Genomic DNA, 19,386 nt, shown 5'->3' on the forward strand with positions numbered 1-19,386 from the left:
CACTTTGCTCTTGGTTTGCATATGTATACCTATGACATGTGAGTTTCTTAGGGCTTATCCTGTTGGAGAATCATTGCACTTCTTCAGTTATTTCCCTTGCTAAATTTGCTCACAGGTTGGCTTTTGTTCCTTTGGTTACTTTGTTGTCTCAAATGCAGGATGTTTGGTTTTGTCCCCTTGGTCTCTAGACCTCTCTTCTCTTGTTCCTACCCCACCATTTATATTGCTCTACCCAACAATCCATGGGTGGCTTTCCCTCTGAGCTTCCCATGGGCACTTTTGGTTGTGGCTTAATGCAGTGAAGCAGTTATCATGTAGAAAGTTGTCTGTCTTGCTGTCTGTCCTGGACCTCTGGATAAGGGTGAGCAGAATTCTGGGGTCTGTTATAATCGTCACTTAGTGGCAGTGTATAGTGTTACTGAGTATGTCATTTCCAATCTTGGAACACAGGTTAGCAAAGGAGCATTTGTGGACCTTGTCATTTCTTTCCTTAGGTTTGATGCTCCCTTCCACTCTGCTGCCTTACCTATAGTTCTTTACACACACACACACACACACACACACACACACACACACACACAATTTTAGTTGTATATTTTGTGAGATGTATGAAGAATGCATCTACTTAACTTCCTGAAAGTGGATGTTCACATATCCACTTTAGAAATGAAAAAACAGTGATGTGTGTGTGGAATAGGGGTATGCTATATATGTGTGGTGCATGCATGTCAGTGTGAGTGCAGGCATCTGTGCATGTACATGTGGAAGATGGACAACACTGGATATTTACATCTATTCCCTACTTGTTGCCTTGAGGCAGGGTCTCTCCTCCAGTTTGTTTAGGCTGCACTGGATGGCTACTGAGTTCCTAGGACCCACCTGGCTCTTCGTCCCAATGCTAGGGATACAGGCATGCACAGCCATCCAGGGCTAGGGTTACAGGCATGCACAGCCATCCAGGGCTAGGGTTACAGGCATGCACAGCCATCCAGGGCTAGGGTTACAGGCATGCACAGCCATCCAGGGCTAGGGTTACAGGCATGCACAGCCATCCAGGGCTAGGGTTACAGGAATGTACAGCAGTGTTTGGCTTTTTATGTCAAAGCTGGGAATTTGGACTCCAGTCCTCATGTTTGCTGTTACCAACTGAGCCATTTCTCTAGCACTCAAATTATTTTTTAAGAATTACAATCTGGGGAAAGAGTCCTTTTTACTAAGAGTTGGTAAAACATGATGTTTAGATGGGACTGTGACATGTCTCCCTCAGGCTCTCGTGTTTGAACACCTGTTCCCTGGATGGTGGCGCTGTTTTGAGAGTTTGAAGAACCTTTTAGAAGGTGGGGTGTGGTTCCATGGCTGGATCACTGGGAGAGAGGCCTTGAAGGTGGTAGCACAGCCCTGTTTCTGTCCCTGCTTTCCACTTCCTGGTCGACTGCCATGATGTGCTTGGCCACCTTACAGCACTGAACCACTCCTAGTGCCTGCCGTGCTTTCTCTCCAATAAGCTGAAGTCCCTGAAACCATAAGCAAAACCAAACCTTTCCTTCCTTCCTTAAGTGGCTTTCGTCTGGTATTTTGTCATGGCAATCCTTGTGACCCACGTCTGCTGCAGTTTTCCTGCCTTCCGTCTGGTTGAGAGGATTCCCATGAGTGTGTGCACACAAGCCAGTTCCCTCAAGGTCACCAACAACTCAGACTTTCAAAACGGATCTTGCTGTTGACTTGACTTAGCAGTAATTACACACAGTGCAAGTGGGAAGGAGAATGTGATCCTGCCTTGGGTCTGCGGCCTTTCCATTTTGAAGTTCGTGCTTATGGAAAGCTGGGAGGTGTTGTGTACTAATGGAGAGCTGATGGAAAGCCTGAGGAACTGGCCAGAGAATTAATATGATCATGTTCTGGGAGGTACCTTGTTCAGCCAAGAGTGGGGAAAAATTCTGCACTCCTTTGATATATCTCCCAGGGGCCCTGGACTCTTGGCCTTACTATCCTAAGGAGTCTTGTGTCAGCTTTAATTCATCTTTACTTTGCTTTTTGGGGGGAATGTATTTCATAATTTATTTGAGTAGCTAAGTTTTTGAGGACAGGCACCCAATATAAATAAAATCAAATCCTTCTCTAAGTGCAAGAGAGTTTTTAATCTTGTGAAGTTCTTAAATGTTGGTTTGAGAGTGCCCGGTTCGAGCTTGGCTTGGTGGGTCAGATTTGCAATCCCAGTTATATAGGGGACTGAGGCAGGAGCCTCACAAGTTTAAGGTAAGTTTGAACCACGTAATGAGAGAGTGTTTCTGATAGCAAGTCAAAAGTACACGGGCACAGATCAGTGGCATAGCATTTCCTGAGCATGCGTAAGGCCCAGGGTCAATCTTCAGTACTGAGAAATGATTCTCATTTGTGTAAAGTATGCGAGAGCAACTGCCATTCTATTGGTGTCAGCGTTTTGAAGCAGCAAGTGATGGAATCAGAATAGCAACTAATGTAGTCATTTTAAAGTTCACACACTGTCTTAGTTACTTTTTAATTGCTGTGACAAAGCACCATGACCAAGACAACTTGTAGAAGAGTTTATTGTAGGTTTACACTTTCAGAGAATTAATCCATGACCACCATGGTGGGGAGCATGGGGCCCCAGGCAGGCAGGCAGGCAGGCATAATGCTGGAGCAATAGCCGAGAGCTCACATGCAGCTCTCAATCATGAGTTAGGAAGAGCTAACTGGGAATGGTGGCCCCAGTGAAACACCTCCTCCAGCAAGGTCACACCTTCAGCAAGGTTACTATTGCTGTGTTGAAATGCCATGACCGAAGCAAGCTGGGGAAGGAAGGGCTTATTTGGCTTAAACTTCAATAGTCAACATTGAAAGAAGTCAGGACAGGAACTCAGACAGTGCAGGAACCTGGAGACAGGAGCAGAAGCAGAGGCTGTGGAGGATACTGTTTACTGGCTTGGCTTAGCCTGCTTTCTTAGAGAATCCAGGACCATCAGCCTGGAGATGACACCACTCCTAATGGGCAGGGCTCTCCCCCATCAATCACTAATTAAGAAAATGCCTTTCAGCTAGGTCTTATGGAGGTATTTTCTCAGTTGGTTCCTCCTTTCAAGTAACTCTACCAACTGAGTTGTGTTGTCATAAAACTAGCTTGTGTTGACATAAAACTAGCCAGCACACCACCTAATCCTTCCCAAACACTTCTACCAACTGTGACCAAGTATTTAAATATATGAGCATGCAGGGCCATTGTCATTCAAACCACCACACACATTTACTCCTTACTTTGCACAATGACTAACCTAACAAATAGAGCTAAGCTGAGAGGACAGCTGCAGTAGGAAAGAACGCTGAGTCAATGACACAGGTGGAAGAAACAAGAGCCACTTCTGAGCAGATGTGCTTTATGGCTTGATTTAAAAACCCTTGTTAAACCTTAATTATAAATCTTATGGTGTCTCTATCCAGGGATCCACCCCATAATCAGCCTCCAAACGCTGACACCATTGCATACACTAGCAAGATTTTGCTGAAAGGACCCAGATATAGCTGTCTCTTGTGAGACTATGCCGGGGCCTAGCAAACACATAAGTGGATGTTCACAGTCAGCTATTGGATGGAATACACGGCCCCCAATGGAGGAGCTAGAGAAAGTACCCAAGGAGCTAAAGGGATCTGCAACCCTATAGGTAGAACAACATTATGACCTAACCAGTACCCCCCGGAGCTCTTGACTCTAGCTGCATATGTATCAAAAGATGGCCTAGTCGGCCATCACTGGAAAGAGAGGCCCATTGGACACACAAACTTTATATGCCCCAGTACAGGGGAACGCCAGGGCCAAAAAAATGGGAATGGGTGGGTAGGGAAGTGGGGGGGGGGTATGGGGAACTTTTGGGATAGCATTGGAAATGTAATTGAGGAAAATACGTAATAAAAATATTAAAAATTAAAAAAAAATCTTATGGTGTCTCAAGTGGTTTTGTTTGGATCTTGAAACAGGGTTTCATCATGTAGCCCAAACTGGCCTGGGGGTCATGACTTCCTGTGTGTAGGGACCCGGGTTCGAGCCTCAGTATTGGGCAAACAAAACAAAATGAGCAAACCAATGAACGTATTGATTACTTACTGTTCACTAGTTACCCAAGTAAGGTTTGTGTAGACGTTTATTGTTTTATTGGTGTGGGGCAAGCACTGGAGATTGAACTCAGGACTGCATGGATGTCTACAAACCTATTGCATGAAGTTTTAATCTTCAACTAGTCCACTTTCCTTTCATTGCCAAGGACGCTCCTTAACAGTTGCTACATAAAAAAAAAATCATCTCTGCTATTCATCTTGCAGTGCATAAAAAGAATTATCCAAACAAGGAAAGGTTCGAATTGCAGCCACTGGATTTGTAATTTTGGTAGGTTTTTAATTTGGAGTTTGTATTTCAAAGTTTTCTTGCAAATATTCCATGTACTGATGGTCTCTCTCCTGACCTTTAATTCACCCTGGAAACTTCAGCTTCAGATGACATCTTACTGATTGGGGTGCTTCAGCCAAGCCCTGCAGAGAATTCTGTCTGTCACATAGTCTCCATCTTAAGTAAGTTGACACATAGTCTACATTGTCTACATTGACACACAGCTTCCATCTTAAGTACATCGACACATAGTCTACTTTGTCTATGTTTTGTTTTTTTGTTTTTGTTTTTCTAGACAGGGTTTCTCCTGAATGTCCTGGAACTCACTTTGTAGACCAGGCTGACCTTGAACTCAGAAATCTGCCTGCTTCTGCCTTAAATGTGTGCGCCAGCTACTTTGTCTATGTTGACATGTCCTCAGAAATGTCCCTATACTTCTAACTACTTCATGTTACACAGTGGTAGAGATTTCCCTATTCCAGGAAGTGGTCAGTATACCTAACAAGACACCAGGTGTAATTATTTTTTAGTCATAATAACATCACCAAAATTGTTTCTTCTGTGACAGAAACTTTACTATATATTTGTATGACTTATGCATGATAAGACAGATATTTTCAGATAAATTGTTTACATTTTATCAGATGTTGTATTGAGTATTTTTCCACCTTCCTCTCTAGATCTAAAAATAAAACGTGAAAAAGTTATTTTTTTATCCTTACAGGGTTCATAAAATTATGAAAATTAATTTCTAGAGGTCAGTGAGAAAATAGGCAGCTCAGTGGGAAATGGACAAGATACTCAAACACTTGAATATTCACACGTGAAAGATGCCGAGTCACAATGGTTATTATAAAATGAAAATTCAAACTGTCTGCCACATACCATATACCATATACCATATACCATATACCATATACCATATACCATATACCATATACCATATACCATATACCAGAAGAAGGGGAAAATTACAAGAGATGTAAAATGCCAAATGTTGTTGAGATGCAGACGTCTCCTGCTCTATTGCGGCAGAGCCTGGTTTGTCACTTTGGAATTCTAGTTAGTATTTACTAAGTGAGGCCCCGCTCCTACTGGAGGAGATATTTGCTGTTGACAGATGCTGAAGGAGGACCACTCTTCCTTGGGGGGGGTGTAGCCCCTGGTAAGCTGCTCATGTTCCAGTTGATAGTCACACACATGCATTAGAGATTTCCTTATTTACTTTGTTTTTGTGGCAAGCAGATCCTATTATGTTGTATGTACATGCCAAACTGTAAGCTTATGTATCCCATCCATGAATAGGATTTGTTTACTTTTACAATTGTATTAACATTTTTTAAAAATCATAAGGGTAGTCTTCAACTCAGGCATTAGAGATAATTTTAAATAAAATAAATTAAGTCCGGGACTGGCGCCAGTTATTTCTGGAGGTAACCAGTTGCCGATCCTGATTTTGATTTATAGGTCACTACATTAGGAAACAGACATTGATGTCCTTCTCTCTGCTACCATTTTTATAGATATTATAAAATCGTAATTTTGGTGACTTAGAATCAACTAACCTTGCACATAAGGGCTCACATAGCCTGGACCACCAACCAGATAACATGCATAGGTCAGACCTAGTCCCCCTACACAGATGTAACATGTACAGCTTGGTCCTCATGTGGGACCTCTAACAGCAGGAGCAGGAGCTGTCTCTGACTCTGTTGTCTGCCTTTGGATCCCATTTCCCTAACAGGATGGCCTTGTCCAGCCTCAATAGAAGAAGATACATCCAGTTCTACTATAATATAATATGCCAATTTGGGTTGATATCCATAGAAGGTTTCTCTTCACTGAGGAGAAAGGGAGGAGGTATGGGGGAGGGGAGAAGGAGGGTCTCTTTTCTCTACAATAAATACTTATTCTGCATAAGGGCAGAGGAATAAACTGTATAATCTTTTGGATCCTTTGTACTCTAAGATCTAAGGTCTATCTGTTGGTACTAAAAAGGTTCGTTGAGTAATAATGTGCTTTAAACCACACCACTATTAATTCTCAATCCATTTATCTGCTGTTACATCCAGTTATAAACACAGTCCTAAACACACACCAATACACTGAGTGTATATGGCAAAGTATAATTCCAGGGCTATTGATCAGCACTTAGACATGGCATCTCACCTTTATTTTGCGGCTGAGTCCAGCTCTTAATGTTATTAAGATTTATTGCTTGGCAGAAAGGATGCTTTTAATGAAATGTTCCATATTGTTGAAGAGGAGAAGCTCTTTGTTCTTCTTAATATACTGTAGAGAGCGGGAAGGGCAGTGTTACTCTCCTTTCTCTTACTTAAGTACTCTTGGGTCTGCTAAGCCAAATGTGAACCTAGTCAGCGAGTGCATGTAAAATTCTTAGCATAGCACTTGACACATGACAGGCATATAATCAGTGTTCCTATCGCTCCTCCTCCCAAACTCCGGCAGCTTTGATAATGTCACTGTGTAGCTTCAGATTCAAAAGAAATACATTGCTAAGTACACGCAAAGTCTGGTAAGTGGGCTAAGTCAGAAAATAAAACCAACTGACATCCTTGTTCTCACGTAGCTCATACTGAAGCAATGGAGGAAACAGAGAAGAAAAGGACGAGTAGGAAAACTTTGGAAAGAAATGGAGGAAAAAACAAACCAGGGCAGAGTGAGGAAGAAGTCGTGAATGAGTGTAAAAGACTGCAAAATAGGACAGCATGTGAGGGTGTCTGCACTGGGGCTGACAGCATGTGAGGGTGTCTTCATTGGAGCTGACTGACTGCATGCGAGGTCTGCATTGGGGCTGACAGCATATGAGGTTGTCTGCACTGGGGATGTCAGCATGTGAGGTTGTCTGAATTGGGGCTGACTGACTGCATGTGAGGGTGTCTGCATTGGGACTGACTGACTGACTGCATGTGAGGTTTGCATTGGGGCTGATAACATGTGAGGTTGTCTGCATTGGGGCTGACTGACTGCATGTGAGGGTGTCTGCACTGGGGCTGACTGCATGTGAGGTTGTCTGCACTGGGGCTGACAGCATGTGAGGTTGTCTGCATTGGGGCTGACTAACTGCATGTGAGGGTGTCTGCACTGGGGCTGACTGACTGCATGTGAGGGTGTCTGCACTGGGACAGCATGTGAGGGTGTCTGCACTGGGGCTGACTGCATGTGAGGTTGTCTGCACTGGGGCTGACAGCATGTGAGGTGGTCTGCATTGGGGCTGACTGACTGCATGTGAGCGTGTCTGTACTGGGGCTGTCTGACTGCATGTGAGGCTGCATTGGGGCTGACCTGTGAGCAAAGACAAGAGAGACAAAGGTGATGAGGGAGTCCGGTGTTTTTCCTCCTTGGACCAGGCTTCTGGAGCTCAGCTCCAGTTGAGATTTTGGGGTGAACCATTATTTGTTGTGTGATCTTTCCTATGTGTTATATAAGCAGCATCCTTGTTGCCTACGCACTATTTGTCAATAGTACTTCCTTATCCTGAGTCATTGCATCAAAAATGTCTCTGACATTGATGAATGTCCTGGGGTGTGTGTGCAAAAGTCACTCCTGTTCAAGAAGCAATGTGATAGTGGGAAGAACAGTACAGACAGAGGGGACCCTTCAGAAGCCGTGTACACCGCATGTTTGGAGGTGGGTAAATGAAGTGGGCAGACTGGTAGGGGAAGGTGAGAAGGGGCATTGGCTCCTCTCATTTATTTAAAATGAAATGGGAAGTCACAAGACAATTTTGAGAAGATATGGTTTTCCTATTAAAAGATCCCTCTTCTGTGATGAGACTAGACTGAAGAGAGAGGCAAGGGTGGTCTTGGGGAGGCCAATTGCTATCGAGACATCCAAACATTCAAGAGATCCAGACAAGAGATGGTGGTGGCACTAAGCGGTGGCAGGACCATTCGTTGAACAGTGGTCAGGTTCTGAGTATGTTCTGGAGGCAGAACAGGACTTTCCTAATGAGTGGGCTGTGTGGTACACAATACAAAACGAAGGTCTTGGCCTGAAAAATCTGAAGAATGGAGTTGCCATCTACCAAGATGAACATGCTTTTAGGTGGATCACATTTGGAAAGATGAAAAATTGGGTCTTGGACCTGTTTAGTGAGACTTCATACTCATGTAGGTGCATACAATTACTTAGCAATCTGATCTGATTGAGTTAGGAAACAAATATATCCACAGGACAGAACTATGATCCTCTAATTCTGAGAGGTCAGAGAGAAGAAAAAATACCGGAAAAGAGACAGGGAGGAAAAACCAGAAGCACAGGAGAAAACCAGAGGATTCTTAATACCCTGGGAGCCGAGTGAGGAAATGTAAGGAAGAAGAGAAAGTGAGCAGAAGGGTACTCACCGCTGAGGGACAGGGACAGGGAACTGAGGACTCTTCCATAGGAGTTGGCCTATGACAGAGTTCCGTGGCCAACCCAATTGGATTGAGAGGTGCCAAAGATATCATCAGCCAAGCACCACATTTGGGTATGCCGACGAGGGCAGCTCCAAAGATAAGTGTACCATAAGGCTTTGGTCAAACCAACAATTTAACTCAGTGGTAGATTCAAAATGTGAATGGATTGTTGGGAGCTGTTGGAATTGTGAAATGCTAGGTTACCTGGGGAAAGTGGGCCTTTGGAAATGTGCCTTGAAAGGTACACCTGAGCCCCCTCCTTTCCAGTTCTCCCTCCTGTGTGCCTTGAAGTGAGCAGGCTCAGCTACATGCTTTTGTTGCCATGATATGTTGCCTAGCCCTGGGTCCAAAGCAATAGATCTGCAGTGTAGTCTTCCTGTAGTATCTTTAACTATGCTTAATGAGGTTACATAGTGTAAACTATGGTAGAGTCAAAGAGACCTGCCTACTATCTTGGTGGGCTCTGTAAGAGGGGATACTGGTGATCTAGGAAGCTCTGGTATAGATAGCGGTGGATGTGGTCTGCTCTCTGGATATGGGGTGTTCACTGTTTAGTTACTACCACAATGGGAGTAGTGGCTCCTATTGGATAATTGGAGTCTCTTTAGGCACTATTGTTGCCAGCTCTACTACTTATGAAGGACTCGGTCTAGCACTGCAGCCTAAGTAGTGGTGAGGGGCCTGGAGCACCTTGTGTTTGGAGCAATTGATGATGCTGTCTCACATCACTCATGGAGAGAGACAATGGTGGGAGCCTCAGCACCATTCTGTTGTGTTCATACTCTGTCCTGACAGCAGTGTACAGTCAGACAAGATGTAGGGGTTGGGCAGCAGTGGGAAATCTATAGGTAGGGTGGCAGCTGGAACTATGGTATTCCTTTCTGCTGCTGCTGGATGCCTGGTATTAATGCGTTCTTGGCAATGGGATTATGGGAAAGTTTTCCTGCCCCCCCCCCCCCCTTTTGATCTGTGTTTGCTGCTGGCAAGGATGTGATTAGAGCTGCGCTCACCTGCTCTGCACTACTCTTCCAGGCAGCGCCAGAGGGCTACTTAGACCCCCTCTCACACTCTTGCTAAGATGGCGAGGCCATCAGTGTAAACCACAGTATTGCTTCCCTGCTTAGCAGTAGCAGGATCTGGAAGGGTGGGAGATACTTGTTCTCAGGTCTACACTGGCACATGCTCACTTGTAGCTGGTTATGTCTTGGACCTTAGATGCTGAGTGCTCTGATATGGTTCTGGATTGGGGACACCTCCATTTCCCCGTGTCACACCACTGCCCCCTACAGTGCAGTGTCCCCAAACCACACAGCTTCCCTCTGATTGTCATTGTAACACTGTGATCTGTGCTTCAGCTCTTTCCTCTTGAAATAAGAAAGTCTGTAATTTATTTTGGATTTTACAGAAGCCTGCAGTCAAGAGATTTTGGTTTTTAAAGAGATCTGAGACTTTTTAAATTATTGAAAAAAAATGTAAAGACTATGAGGCCTTTTAAAGTTGCACTGTACTTTATGACTTGAGTATGAGATATGGAGGGCAAGCAAGAAAGGAACTGTTATGGTTCACAGGGTCTTATCTATGTGCCAAGTTGACAAGGGATGGACTTATGGTTAATTTTGGTTATCAGCTTGACACACCCGAGAAAAGAGAATTGCTTGCGTGAGAGTGGGCCCGTGAGCACATCTGTGAGACATGTTCTTGATCACTAGCTGATAGAAGAGTGCTCAGGCCACTGTGGGCCATGCCATCCCTGGGCAGGCAGGCCTGAGATGCACGAGAAAGGTGAGTCTGAATGCAAACCAATAAGAAGCATCTCCCTGTGGGCTCTGTTTGCACTCTCTAGGCTCCTGCCTTAGTTTTCCTTGACAAAGGACTATACAATATAAGCCAAACTTTCCTGGGTTGCTTTGACCATGGTGCTTGATATAGCAACAGAAGCCAAATGTGTCCAAATTGGGGCTACTGTGCAAATTTCAGATTACCAAAGCAGTTAGATCGCAGTGTAGTCCCCCTGTAGCATAGTGCAGGGTAGGCTGCTGGTCTATGAGAGCCATGACACTCTCCAGTAGTTACAGTTGCCCACATCAGCACTGATAAGAGTTGGTGAGGCTCCCCATCCTGTGGGGCCAGGGTAGCAGATGCCTGGCCTCAAGCCTCTCCTGTTCCCAGACTCTCTGTTGCTTCAAGGTTGTGCTCACCTTAAAAGGTAACTATGTATCTATTTCTTTGATTCTTTGTGGAGGAGGAGATGGATTCTAGGAGCTTCTATTTAGCTCTCCTGTATCTCCAGGATCTTTTTTTTTAATTCTTAAAAGGATTATGAGATAATATTTTCATAAAGGTCCTTAATGATAGCTTATTATTAAGGCCACAGTCAAGTTTGCATAGAAAACAGCACATTATATTTGGATAAGTGTGGGGTAATTTTACACTTTCATTTAGTCTCTGAGTCATAATGAGGTTACAATAGACTTCCGCTTATTTCTTGATAATAGGGGTGGCAACTCAAGCCAATGTTGGAAATAACTGAATGGGCCATGTATCAAGTCCTCTTTCTTTGTGAAGGAGTTGTTTTTTTTTAACAAGATAAAGTTAGTTACCTCTTCTGATGACTCTCTTGCCAAGCAAGGCTCAGGTTTCTTCTCAATGAGTTTAGAGAGGAGATCTCTTTCTCTTTCAGAGACTGGCTGCTCTTTTAACAGAATAGCACTTAGGTTTTTATCAAACTTATTGTCCCAGGGAACTGCTGACATTTGCAATGTAGTAGTGAATGCCTCCTTGAAGTACACTCTCAGCCCCTGGTTAAGGAAGAGAAAAGACAGATCAATGTGACTTGGGAGTAATAGTTATTAAAGCTTTCAAATAATGGTTGAAAGGAAAATGGGGCTTGAGACCATCTTTACCTGCTGTCTCCCTAACAATTGCGGTGAGTTTTATGCACCAACAGTGTTGTCACAAAGCCATGGTGTTGTTCTCAGAGCTAGTCTACATCTCAATTGAAACATGCATGATGCCATATGCTATCCTAGGAAGTCTGACCAGGAAAAGCCTTTCCCCAGATAGTGGGAACCAAAGGTCACTGATGGGTCTCTAATAGAGCCAACATATTGCAAAGCATACAGCATTTATTATTCTGGGGAATGATGACCAAGTCACAGAGAAAGAAAATCTCAGTATATGTCATAAGTACCTTATAGAACAACTCCAGAAACCTGGGGTTGGAGTCCTGGTTAAAGTCCCCCGTAGCAATGTGAGCCAGGCAGTGGATCAAGAGCAGAACAAAACTCCCCACAGATGCCAAGCACTCTTTCTCAACAAACAGGGTGCTTTCAGTGCTCTGAGTGAGAAAGATGCCCAAGTAGAGACATGTCAACTTCAGGAAAACTTCCACAACTCAGGAAAAGTTTACTTAAAATAAGACGCCTTGGATTTAATGATAATTTACTGAAAGGAAACATCAGAGATGAAGAAAAAAATGTGTCTTAGTTCAACTGTGGAAAAATAATTTAGTCCACTTTAATTTTAAAAAAAAAGAGTTATTTATTTATTTTGTGTATATGAGTACACTGTAGCTGTTTTCAGATGTACAGAAGAGAGCTTTGGACCTCATTACAGATGGCCGGGAGCCACTTTGTGGTTGCTGGAAATTGAACTCAGGACCTCTTAACTGCTGAGTCATCTCTCCAGCCCCTTTCTCTCAATTTCTTACTTCTTCTTGTTTTGCATTCTCTCTCTCTCTCTCTCTCTCTCTCTCTCTCTCTCTCTCTCTCTCTCTCTCTCTCTGTGTGTGTGTGTGTGTGTGTGTGTGTGTGTGTGTCTGTGTGTGTGTGTGTAAGTCACAACTTGAGGGAGTTGGTTCTCCTCTTCTGGGAATCAACATGCAGTTTATCTGGCTTGGTGGCAAGTATCCTTATCCACTGAGCCATCTCAAGAGCCCAACTCTTAAGGTTTTTATTTTCCATCTTACAGAAAACAGACTATTAGAAATTCAGAGCCAAGTGGCTTGTCTGTCTCTTCTTGGATTATCTAAGATGGTTTCCCTTATGCAAGGCCTCTCCAGCTTCAGTTGAATAGGGATTGCAAGAGAGGTGGTATTATTGTGAGAGCCCATTCCAGGATTTCTGCTTCTGTGGGCTATGGCTGGGGGACAGGTAGTCGATGCAGGCAGTCCACAGAGCACAGATTGATAGTTACTGTCTCAGAAGGTCTCAGGGTTCGTCTTTTTGCTTTTACCATAATCGGGTTCTCAGATCACTTGTGAGGGAAGTTATCTGAAATGACATCTTATCTGTCTCCCCAGGGAACTGCTTAAGATGGTTGGAGTCAGTCTCAGAGCTGCATGGTGGGCTAGCTGTGGGTTAGGAGGATGCGATGTGTGTCAGACACCGGAACTTGAGTCTCAACTCTTGCTAACACTTAGACGGTGACAGAACATCTCTCGGCCTCCACTGTCCAGTTATAAATGGAGACAGAGAGTGCCTGTCCTGTAGGACTGCTGAGATAGAAAGCAATACAATACATGTAAGAAAGGCACTTGACAGCTAGTGTCTTTCCTGTGGGAATCCTGACTCCCTCCCTGACCCATTAGTAAATTGGAACTATTCTTGCTGAGTTCATAATTTCTTTGTAGGTCAAATGAAATAATGCTTATTTTGTGAGTTCCTATTAAAAACCCTAATGATACACAACTAACCACATTTAAACTGTTTCTGGGTCTCATTGACTTGCTGGTCCTCCTTAGAATGGGTCATGAGGGGACTGTCATCACTGCTTAAAGTTCATCATCAGCTCTGAGTTGCCAAGAAGGGGCTTCCACGAGATGTACCCAAGGAGCTATTGAGGCAGGACAACTGTAGGGCCACTTCTGTAGAAAGGCATGACTGTGCAAGAGACCCTGAAGCTGGGACCATGACTCTTACGGGAAATACCAGTTTGGAAACGCCAGCTGTCCAATGGCAGAGATCCATTAATAGGCACAAGGCCATTATGCTTCTTGGGGTACCAGCCAGGACACTGCACTTTGCTGATGAGAAAGCTCTTACTCAGTGACATTTATTATGTTTTAGTTAATGGCTTTCCCCCCTCAAAGGGGAATAAAATTCATTAGGATTTGAGGAAGAGGGATGTTTTATAAAATCTGTTCCTTTTGCTTCTCTGCGTCTTGACTAGATCCCAGAATCCCCAGTCTGTATCTGAGGATGAATTTACACCACCTGATAGAAGAAGGAACCTTGGAAGACATTTCCTGAGACTTCCATGGCAGGAACGTGAGAAGCAATCTGTAGGGTGGTTTCTGGAGCCTGAAAAGAGTCACAAACACAACCCAAACTCACCTTTTGCTAAGAAGTTTTCTCAGCTATGTATCACCAAGCACAGTGAGAGGCGAATGCACTGGAAGATCCATTTACATTGTAAGGACATTCAAGGGAAGTAGAATGGGAATTCATTACAGGAAAATGAACTTTTCAGCTAGTATTTTATATTTATACCAGTTATTATTGGTATAAACAACAACCTTCACTTCAACCCTCACTTCCCAACTGGCAGGCAGACCTAGAGTTTGCGATCATATTTCCTGAATTCTAACCCTGGTTCCACCTTCCTGGTTGTGATCATGAGTAAGTTGATTCAACCACTCTGTATCTTTCTCTCTCCATGTAAAAATGGCAAATGTAACCATATTGGTATCACGGGGTTTTGAAGCAATTGAAAGAGTTACCTCATGAAAATTATCAACCTTTTCTGGCATCTAGACAGTCTTTGATTCATTTTCTGTATGTGATTAATATCATTCAAGAGTTTCAATTTTAGGTTGCTGACATAACTCCCATGAGCTGCCTTAAGGAGGTGGTTTTTGCTGCAGGAGTTTCTTCCTGGAGAGAATTCGTTGCTGAGCCTCCTCCTGGCCACCTTGACCTCCATGGCTTCTGGGGAGATTTCTAGAAACAGACCTACCTGAAGATGGGGAACAAGGAGGTGTAGGACAGAGAGGCCATACTGGTAAACCACAAATTCCCAGGCAGAAAGCTTTGAGGGTTGCATAGTTTCCAGCTCTTCCTGCATTGTCTCAGCCTTCAGGAGATTCTTCAGAGAGTTTCTTGGTCCTGCAGATATCAACACAAAGCGGTAATAATGTCATTGTTTTCCTTCATATGGTAATGATACGTCAACAACAACAAAACATGACAATTCAACTTAGAAAAATGTTCACTTCATCCATCCGTCCATCTGTCCATCTGTGTATCCTCCAGTGAAGCCTGTGCCCATCCACAGGGAAGAATGTGCCCCAGTCAATAGGAACAGAAGACCTAGAGGGAGGCATGGGGAAGTTGGCAGTCGTTTTCTCTATTTTAATGCTTGGATCACTAGATGTGCCATACTCAGAATTGTGTCTGGCAGACAGAAAACACTTAGTAATGTTGGATGTATTCAGATTTTTGCTCATCTATAAAACTCTCTCTCTAATGGGTTTTTACATAATTGCTCTAAGTGGGTATATGTCTAAAAGGGACTTTAGACACTTGTCTTATTCCCAAGAGGACTGGGGCAGCGCCATGGAATGAGGAGAGCAGAGCTAGCTGTAGGAGGACCTTGTCCATGTGCAGGCTGTGTATGGCCCTGAGAGAGTCACATGCTTCTGAGTATTGGTTCTCTCAGTTATATAAGAAATGAGCAGTAGAATCAGAGTTAGGTTTTCTGGGGCAAACACGACAATACAGAAGCTTCAGTTTTCTTACCTATAATGTGACTATTAAAAAAACACCTATTTTTCCAGGTTATAAATGAGTTACCATAGGTTTAGAACAGTACATGGCATTGTAAAATACCCCTCATTGGCGAAGTGATCTGGGTGCCCCTTTTCTGGGGAAAAATACTCTTTTCTTTTGTTCTCCTGTTTTTAATCCTCGTGTCTTATTACATTTCTCATAAAGTCCAATTTACTATGTCGGTTGCATACCAAGGTTGATACTCAGTGTTGGATTGGAAGGTAGACTACCTTTAGGAACTGTCCTCTAAGAAATGACTAGTTATAGCTCAACAGCACTTTGAAAAATCCCTTGGGGGTCAGAGTAGGGTGGAGGCAGGGAGGTGAGGGTGACTGGCGAGGCGGCATTCATATTCCTCAGATTCTCTGTTATGAGGCTTGGAGTTTGTGCTATCATTACCTAGAGTACATTATAATAATCTTTGAGGGAAAGGAGCTTACCTGGTCTGAGGTGCATTCGTCCTTGTAGTTCAGCCATTTCCCTGGGGTCTTGGGGCCAGGTATCTATTTTCTTCATGATGGAGAGTAATGGTGGCATCTCGGTATGGTCAACTTTGTCTGCATCTGAATATGAGCGAATGAGAACATAGCAATGTAGGCAAAGCAAACGAAGATCCCAAGAGCCAGGCTTGGTTGTTCAGGCCTGTACTCTCAGCTGCTTGGGGAGGCAGAGACCGGAGGATCACAAGTGCAAAGCCTGCCTGGGCTGCAGAGTGAGTTTAAGGCCACAGTCTGTGCAATTTAGTAAAACCTTGTCTTCAAATAAAAGATGGGGTGGGGGGCAGGGGAGCACGCTGGAGATGTACTTCAGTGGTAGGGTACTTGTCTAACATGTGCAAGCTCCTAGGTTAATCCCCAGTACAGCTAGCTAGCTTCTCTTCCTCCCTCTCTCCCTCCTCTCCTGTAACCCTTCTCTCTGCCAAATATGGCATTATGTATGACAGGCAGCTTTTAAGATGGCCCCAGTGATCTCTCTCAACATGTGTTAACTCTGGTGTGATCCCCCCCCCCCCAATTGAGTGTGGGCTGGGTCTAGTGACTCATTTCAACTGAATAAAATAGGGCAAGTGATGGAATGTCACTTTTGGGATGAATGCACAAGAATCTATAAAAGCCCCCCATCTTGCTGGCTTTCACTTACTGGCTTTATTCGCTCAGAGGGAAGCAGCTGCAAGCAGAGCTTTGCACTACCAAGACTCTGTGGTTAATAGCTTTGACCTGGGGAAGATCTGCCAGCAACCTCAAGGGTGAGTGTGGAGGTGAATCTTGCCTAGGTCAAGCCTTGAGATGTTGTCACCCTGGCCAGTACCTACACTGCAGCCTGCATGAGACCCTGAGCCAGAGTCACCCGGTAAACCTTATCCAGATTCTGACTCAGAAGTTAAAAGGAGATTTTTTTTTAAAGCTTTGATATGATGGAGTAGTTATTAACAAACTATAGCAGTAATAGATAACTTATATATCATGTTTCTCTGTATCTTTTCTAAGCAATATATTGTGGCCTGCTGCGTGGTTCCTGAAGCCCTAATTACGGTATTACGAGTATCTGAGCATAGTCTGGGCTGTCAGAAGAAAAGGAAGGTGGGCAAGTGACTGGCCTGACCTGCTCCTGGCCTCTGATCTTCCAGCTCTAGATGACAACCTCGATCCTCTATGAGCATTGCAGTGATGCCTTTCAGGAAAGGGACCAACAGGGGGCAGTCAGCAGCCTGCTTCCCAAGAGAAGCGGTGACTGTTCCATAGAATCTCTCTCCAGGGTAATTCTCCAAACACACAGGAGTTCCCGAGACCTTAAGCTAGGGTGAAAGCAAGAGCTGAATTTCATGCTTAGATCCCCCAACTTCATAAATCCACAGTTCCCATCAAAGATAGAAACTCAGAACTCTTTGGCCATGTCTCGAGGACCAGTACCTGGATATGCAAGAGCTGGAGACGGCTGAGCTCCCGCTGGTACTGAAGTTGACCAAGAGCCCTGCCCAGGAAGTTCTGTCTGTCCCTCACCACCTCCTGAAACCCATCAGAGAGATGCTGTACTACCTAGAACAGAGGAAACATAATGCTACATTTAAATGGTCCTTTTTCACTCTTTCTGCTTGCTCTTCTTCATCTATCCAGCGTTCTTTGGCCCCACCAGTCCCTGAAAATTAAATGTCCCTGAAGGACCTTACAATGGTGTAGAGTGTCCTTATCCCATGGGACCCTCTTGCCAGCCTCAGGCCTTACCTTCCTCTGATGACTGCAGACTTGCGGGCTCTGATCCTGACTCTGCTGTAAGCACACCTCCTTCTCCTGGCCTTGTAACCTGAGGGACTCTTTCCTGAGTTTTTCTGAGGCCTGCCCTAACATGTGAAGGACCTTCCGCATGCCCAGCACCACGTGAGACTCTTCTTCCCACTCCTTTCTGTCTGCTGCAAAGGGCAAAGAGAGAGGCCACATGGCAACAGCTACCAGCATGGGAGGAGGAAGAAAAGACAGCAGTTTTGATTTGAGCCAGGGAACCTGCCAGGTGTGAGCCAAGGCCTAGTGGGGACCTGGGAGGGATGTGCACATTCATGTGGTGGAGGGAATTCTTGTGCTCCCTGGCAGTGGTGCATAAAAGCACTACTAGTAGGGCTTGTTACCCACCTTGAGAAAGCAAGTGCCGTTCTGGGCTGCTGAGCATGCTCAGGGCTCTAGCTCGTCGTTCTGTCTCCTGAAGGCAGCAGGCCTCTAGGGCTGTACAAGCCTCCTCAGCAGCCCTCAGCTACATTGGACAGAAAGTACCAAGGGCTGAGCCCTGATGAGAACGTAGGGCTCTAAGCCGGCCCACTTCATGCCAGCCTCCCTTCTACCTCCACACAGCTGAGAGACTTAGGGATAACTGAGATCTAGAACCTGGTGAGTTTGGGGACTATGGTGGTTTATGAGAATAACACCTCATTGACCCATATATTGGAATATTTGGTCCCCACTTGGCAGAACTGTTTGGGAAGGATTAAGGGGTGTGTCATGTGGCTTTGAGGTTTCAAAAGACCCATGCCATTCCCAGTGTGCTCTCTGTGCCTCCAACTTGCAGATCAAATTGTGAGCTCTCTTCTTTTCCTTCCCCCATGCCTTTGCTCTGCCACCATGGACTCTAACCCTCTGAAACCATAAGCCCAAGTAAGCATTTTATTTTATAAGTCACCTTAATCATGGTGTTTTGTCACAGCAATAGAAAAGATAACTGAGATAGCGACTTTCTGCCCTGAGATGGATTCCTTTCTTGTGGCCAGTAGGGAAACAAGGGCTGTGGACATTAAAAGGACTTGTATGGTTTCTGAAGGAGTGGGGACAGTGGGATGGTACCTTAGGCCTTACCTCCAGCCTGGCTTCATGGCCTGGGTGGAAACGGAGCTCCTGGCTCAGGTGCCACAAGTGTTCTGCCAGGCACTGTTCTTCCTGCTCCTGGAGCTGCCAGTACTGCCGGCGGGCCCTTAGCTCCTGCTCCATGAGGCTCTGCTGCAATGTCAGACTGTTGAGGCCAAACATCTGCAGGCCCCATGACCTGCAGGGCTCCTCAGTATGCCCTGACACTTGGTGGAGCAGTTGACTTGGTTGGAGATGGGAAAACAACCCCATAGCTCTTTTCAGCTCCCCAGTCTCTCCTCCCATCTGACATCTAGCCTCTGTAGGGTCCCCGAGCGTCTGCCCCAACATTTCTCTTGGGAAAGCAAGGGGAGGATGGTCAGGATGGCTGAGAATAGCTACCAACTCCAGCCCCTATCTGGCTCCTTCATACAGATCTAAGAGATGGTGGTGTTGGGACTCAAATTTAATTTTCC

The 19,386-nt window shown here is 44.8% G+C and overlaps 1 protein-coding gene across 1 annotated transcript in view; it reads right to left on the reverse strand.

Moving 5' to 3' along the window:
• Window positions 1-5,072: 5,072 nt before the first annotated feature.
• The window catches only part of Gm32742 (predicted gene, 32742), a 36,606-nt gene continuing 22,292 nt past the window's right edge, over window positions 5,073-19,386 (reverse strand). Inside the window, exons 21-31 of the mRNA XM_017313740.1 lie at window positions 18,923-19,063; window positions 18,209-18,326; window positions 17,807-17,991; window positions 17,495-17,620; window positions 17,187-17,379; window positions 16,025-16,147; window positions 14,773-14,921; window positions 14,031-14,117; window positions 12,008-12,154; window positions 11,418-11,615; window positions 5,073-5,078 (exon numbers count right to left, since the gene is read on the reverse strand). Of these exons, the coding sequence (XP_017169229.1) occupies window positions 5,073-5,078; window positions 11,418-11,615; window positions 12,008-12,154; window positions 14,031-14,117; window positions 14,773-14,921; window positions 16,025-16,147; window positions 17,187-17,379; window positions 17,495-17,620; window positions 17,807-17,991; window positions 18,209-18,326; window positions 18,923-19,063 (1,473 nt within the window). The remainder of the gene's footprint in view (window positions 5,079-11,417; window positions 11,616-12,007; window positions 12,155-14,030; window positions 14,118-14,772; window positions 14,922-16,024; window positions 16,148-17,186; window positions 17,380-17,494; window positions 17,621-17,806; window positions 17,992-18,208; window positions 18,327-18,922; window positions 19,064-19,386) is intronic.

This window comes from Mus musculus, chromosome 9, assembly GCF_000001635.26.
Source record: "Mus musculus strain C57BL/6J chromosome 9, GRCm38.p6 C57BL/6J".
NCBI classification, from domain to species: Eukaryota; Metazoa; Chordata; class Mammalia; order Rodentia; family Muridae; genus Mus; species Mus musculus.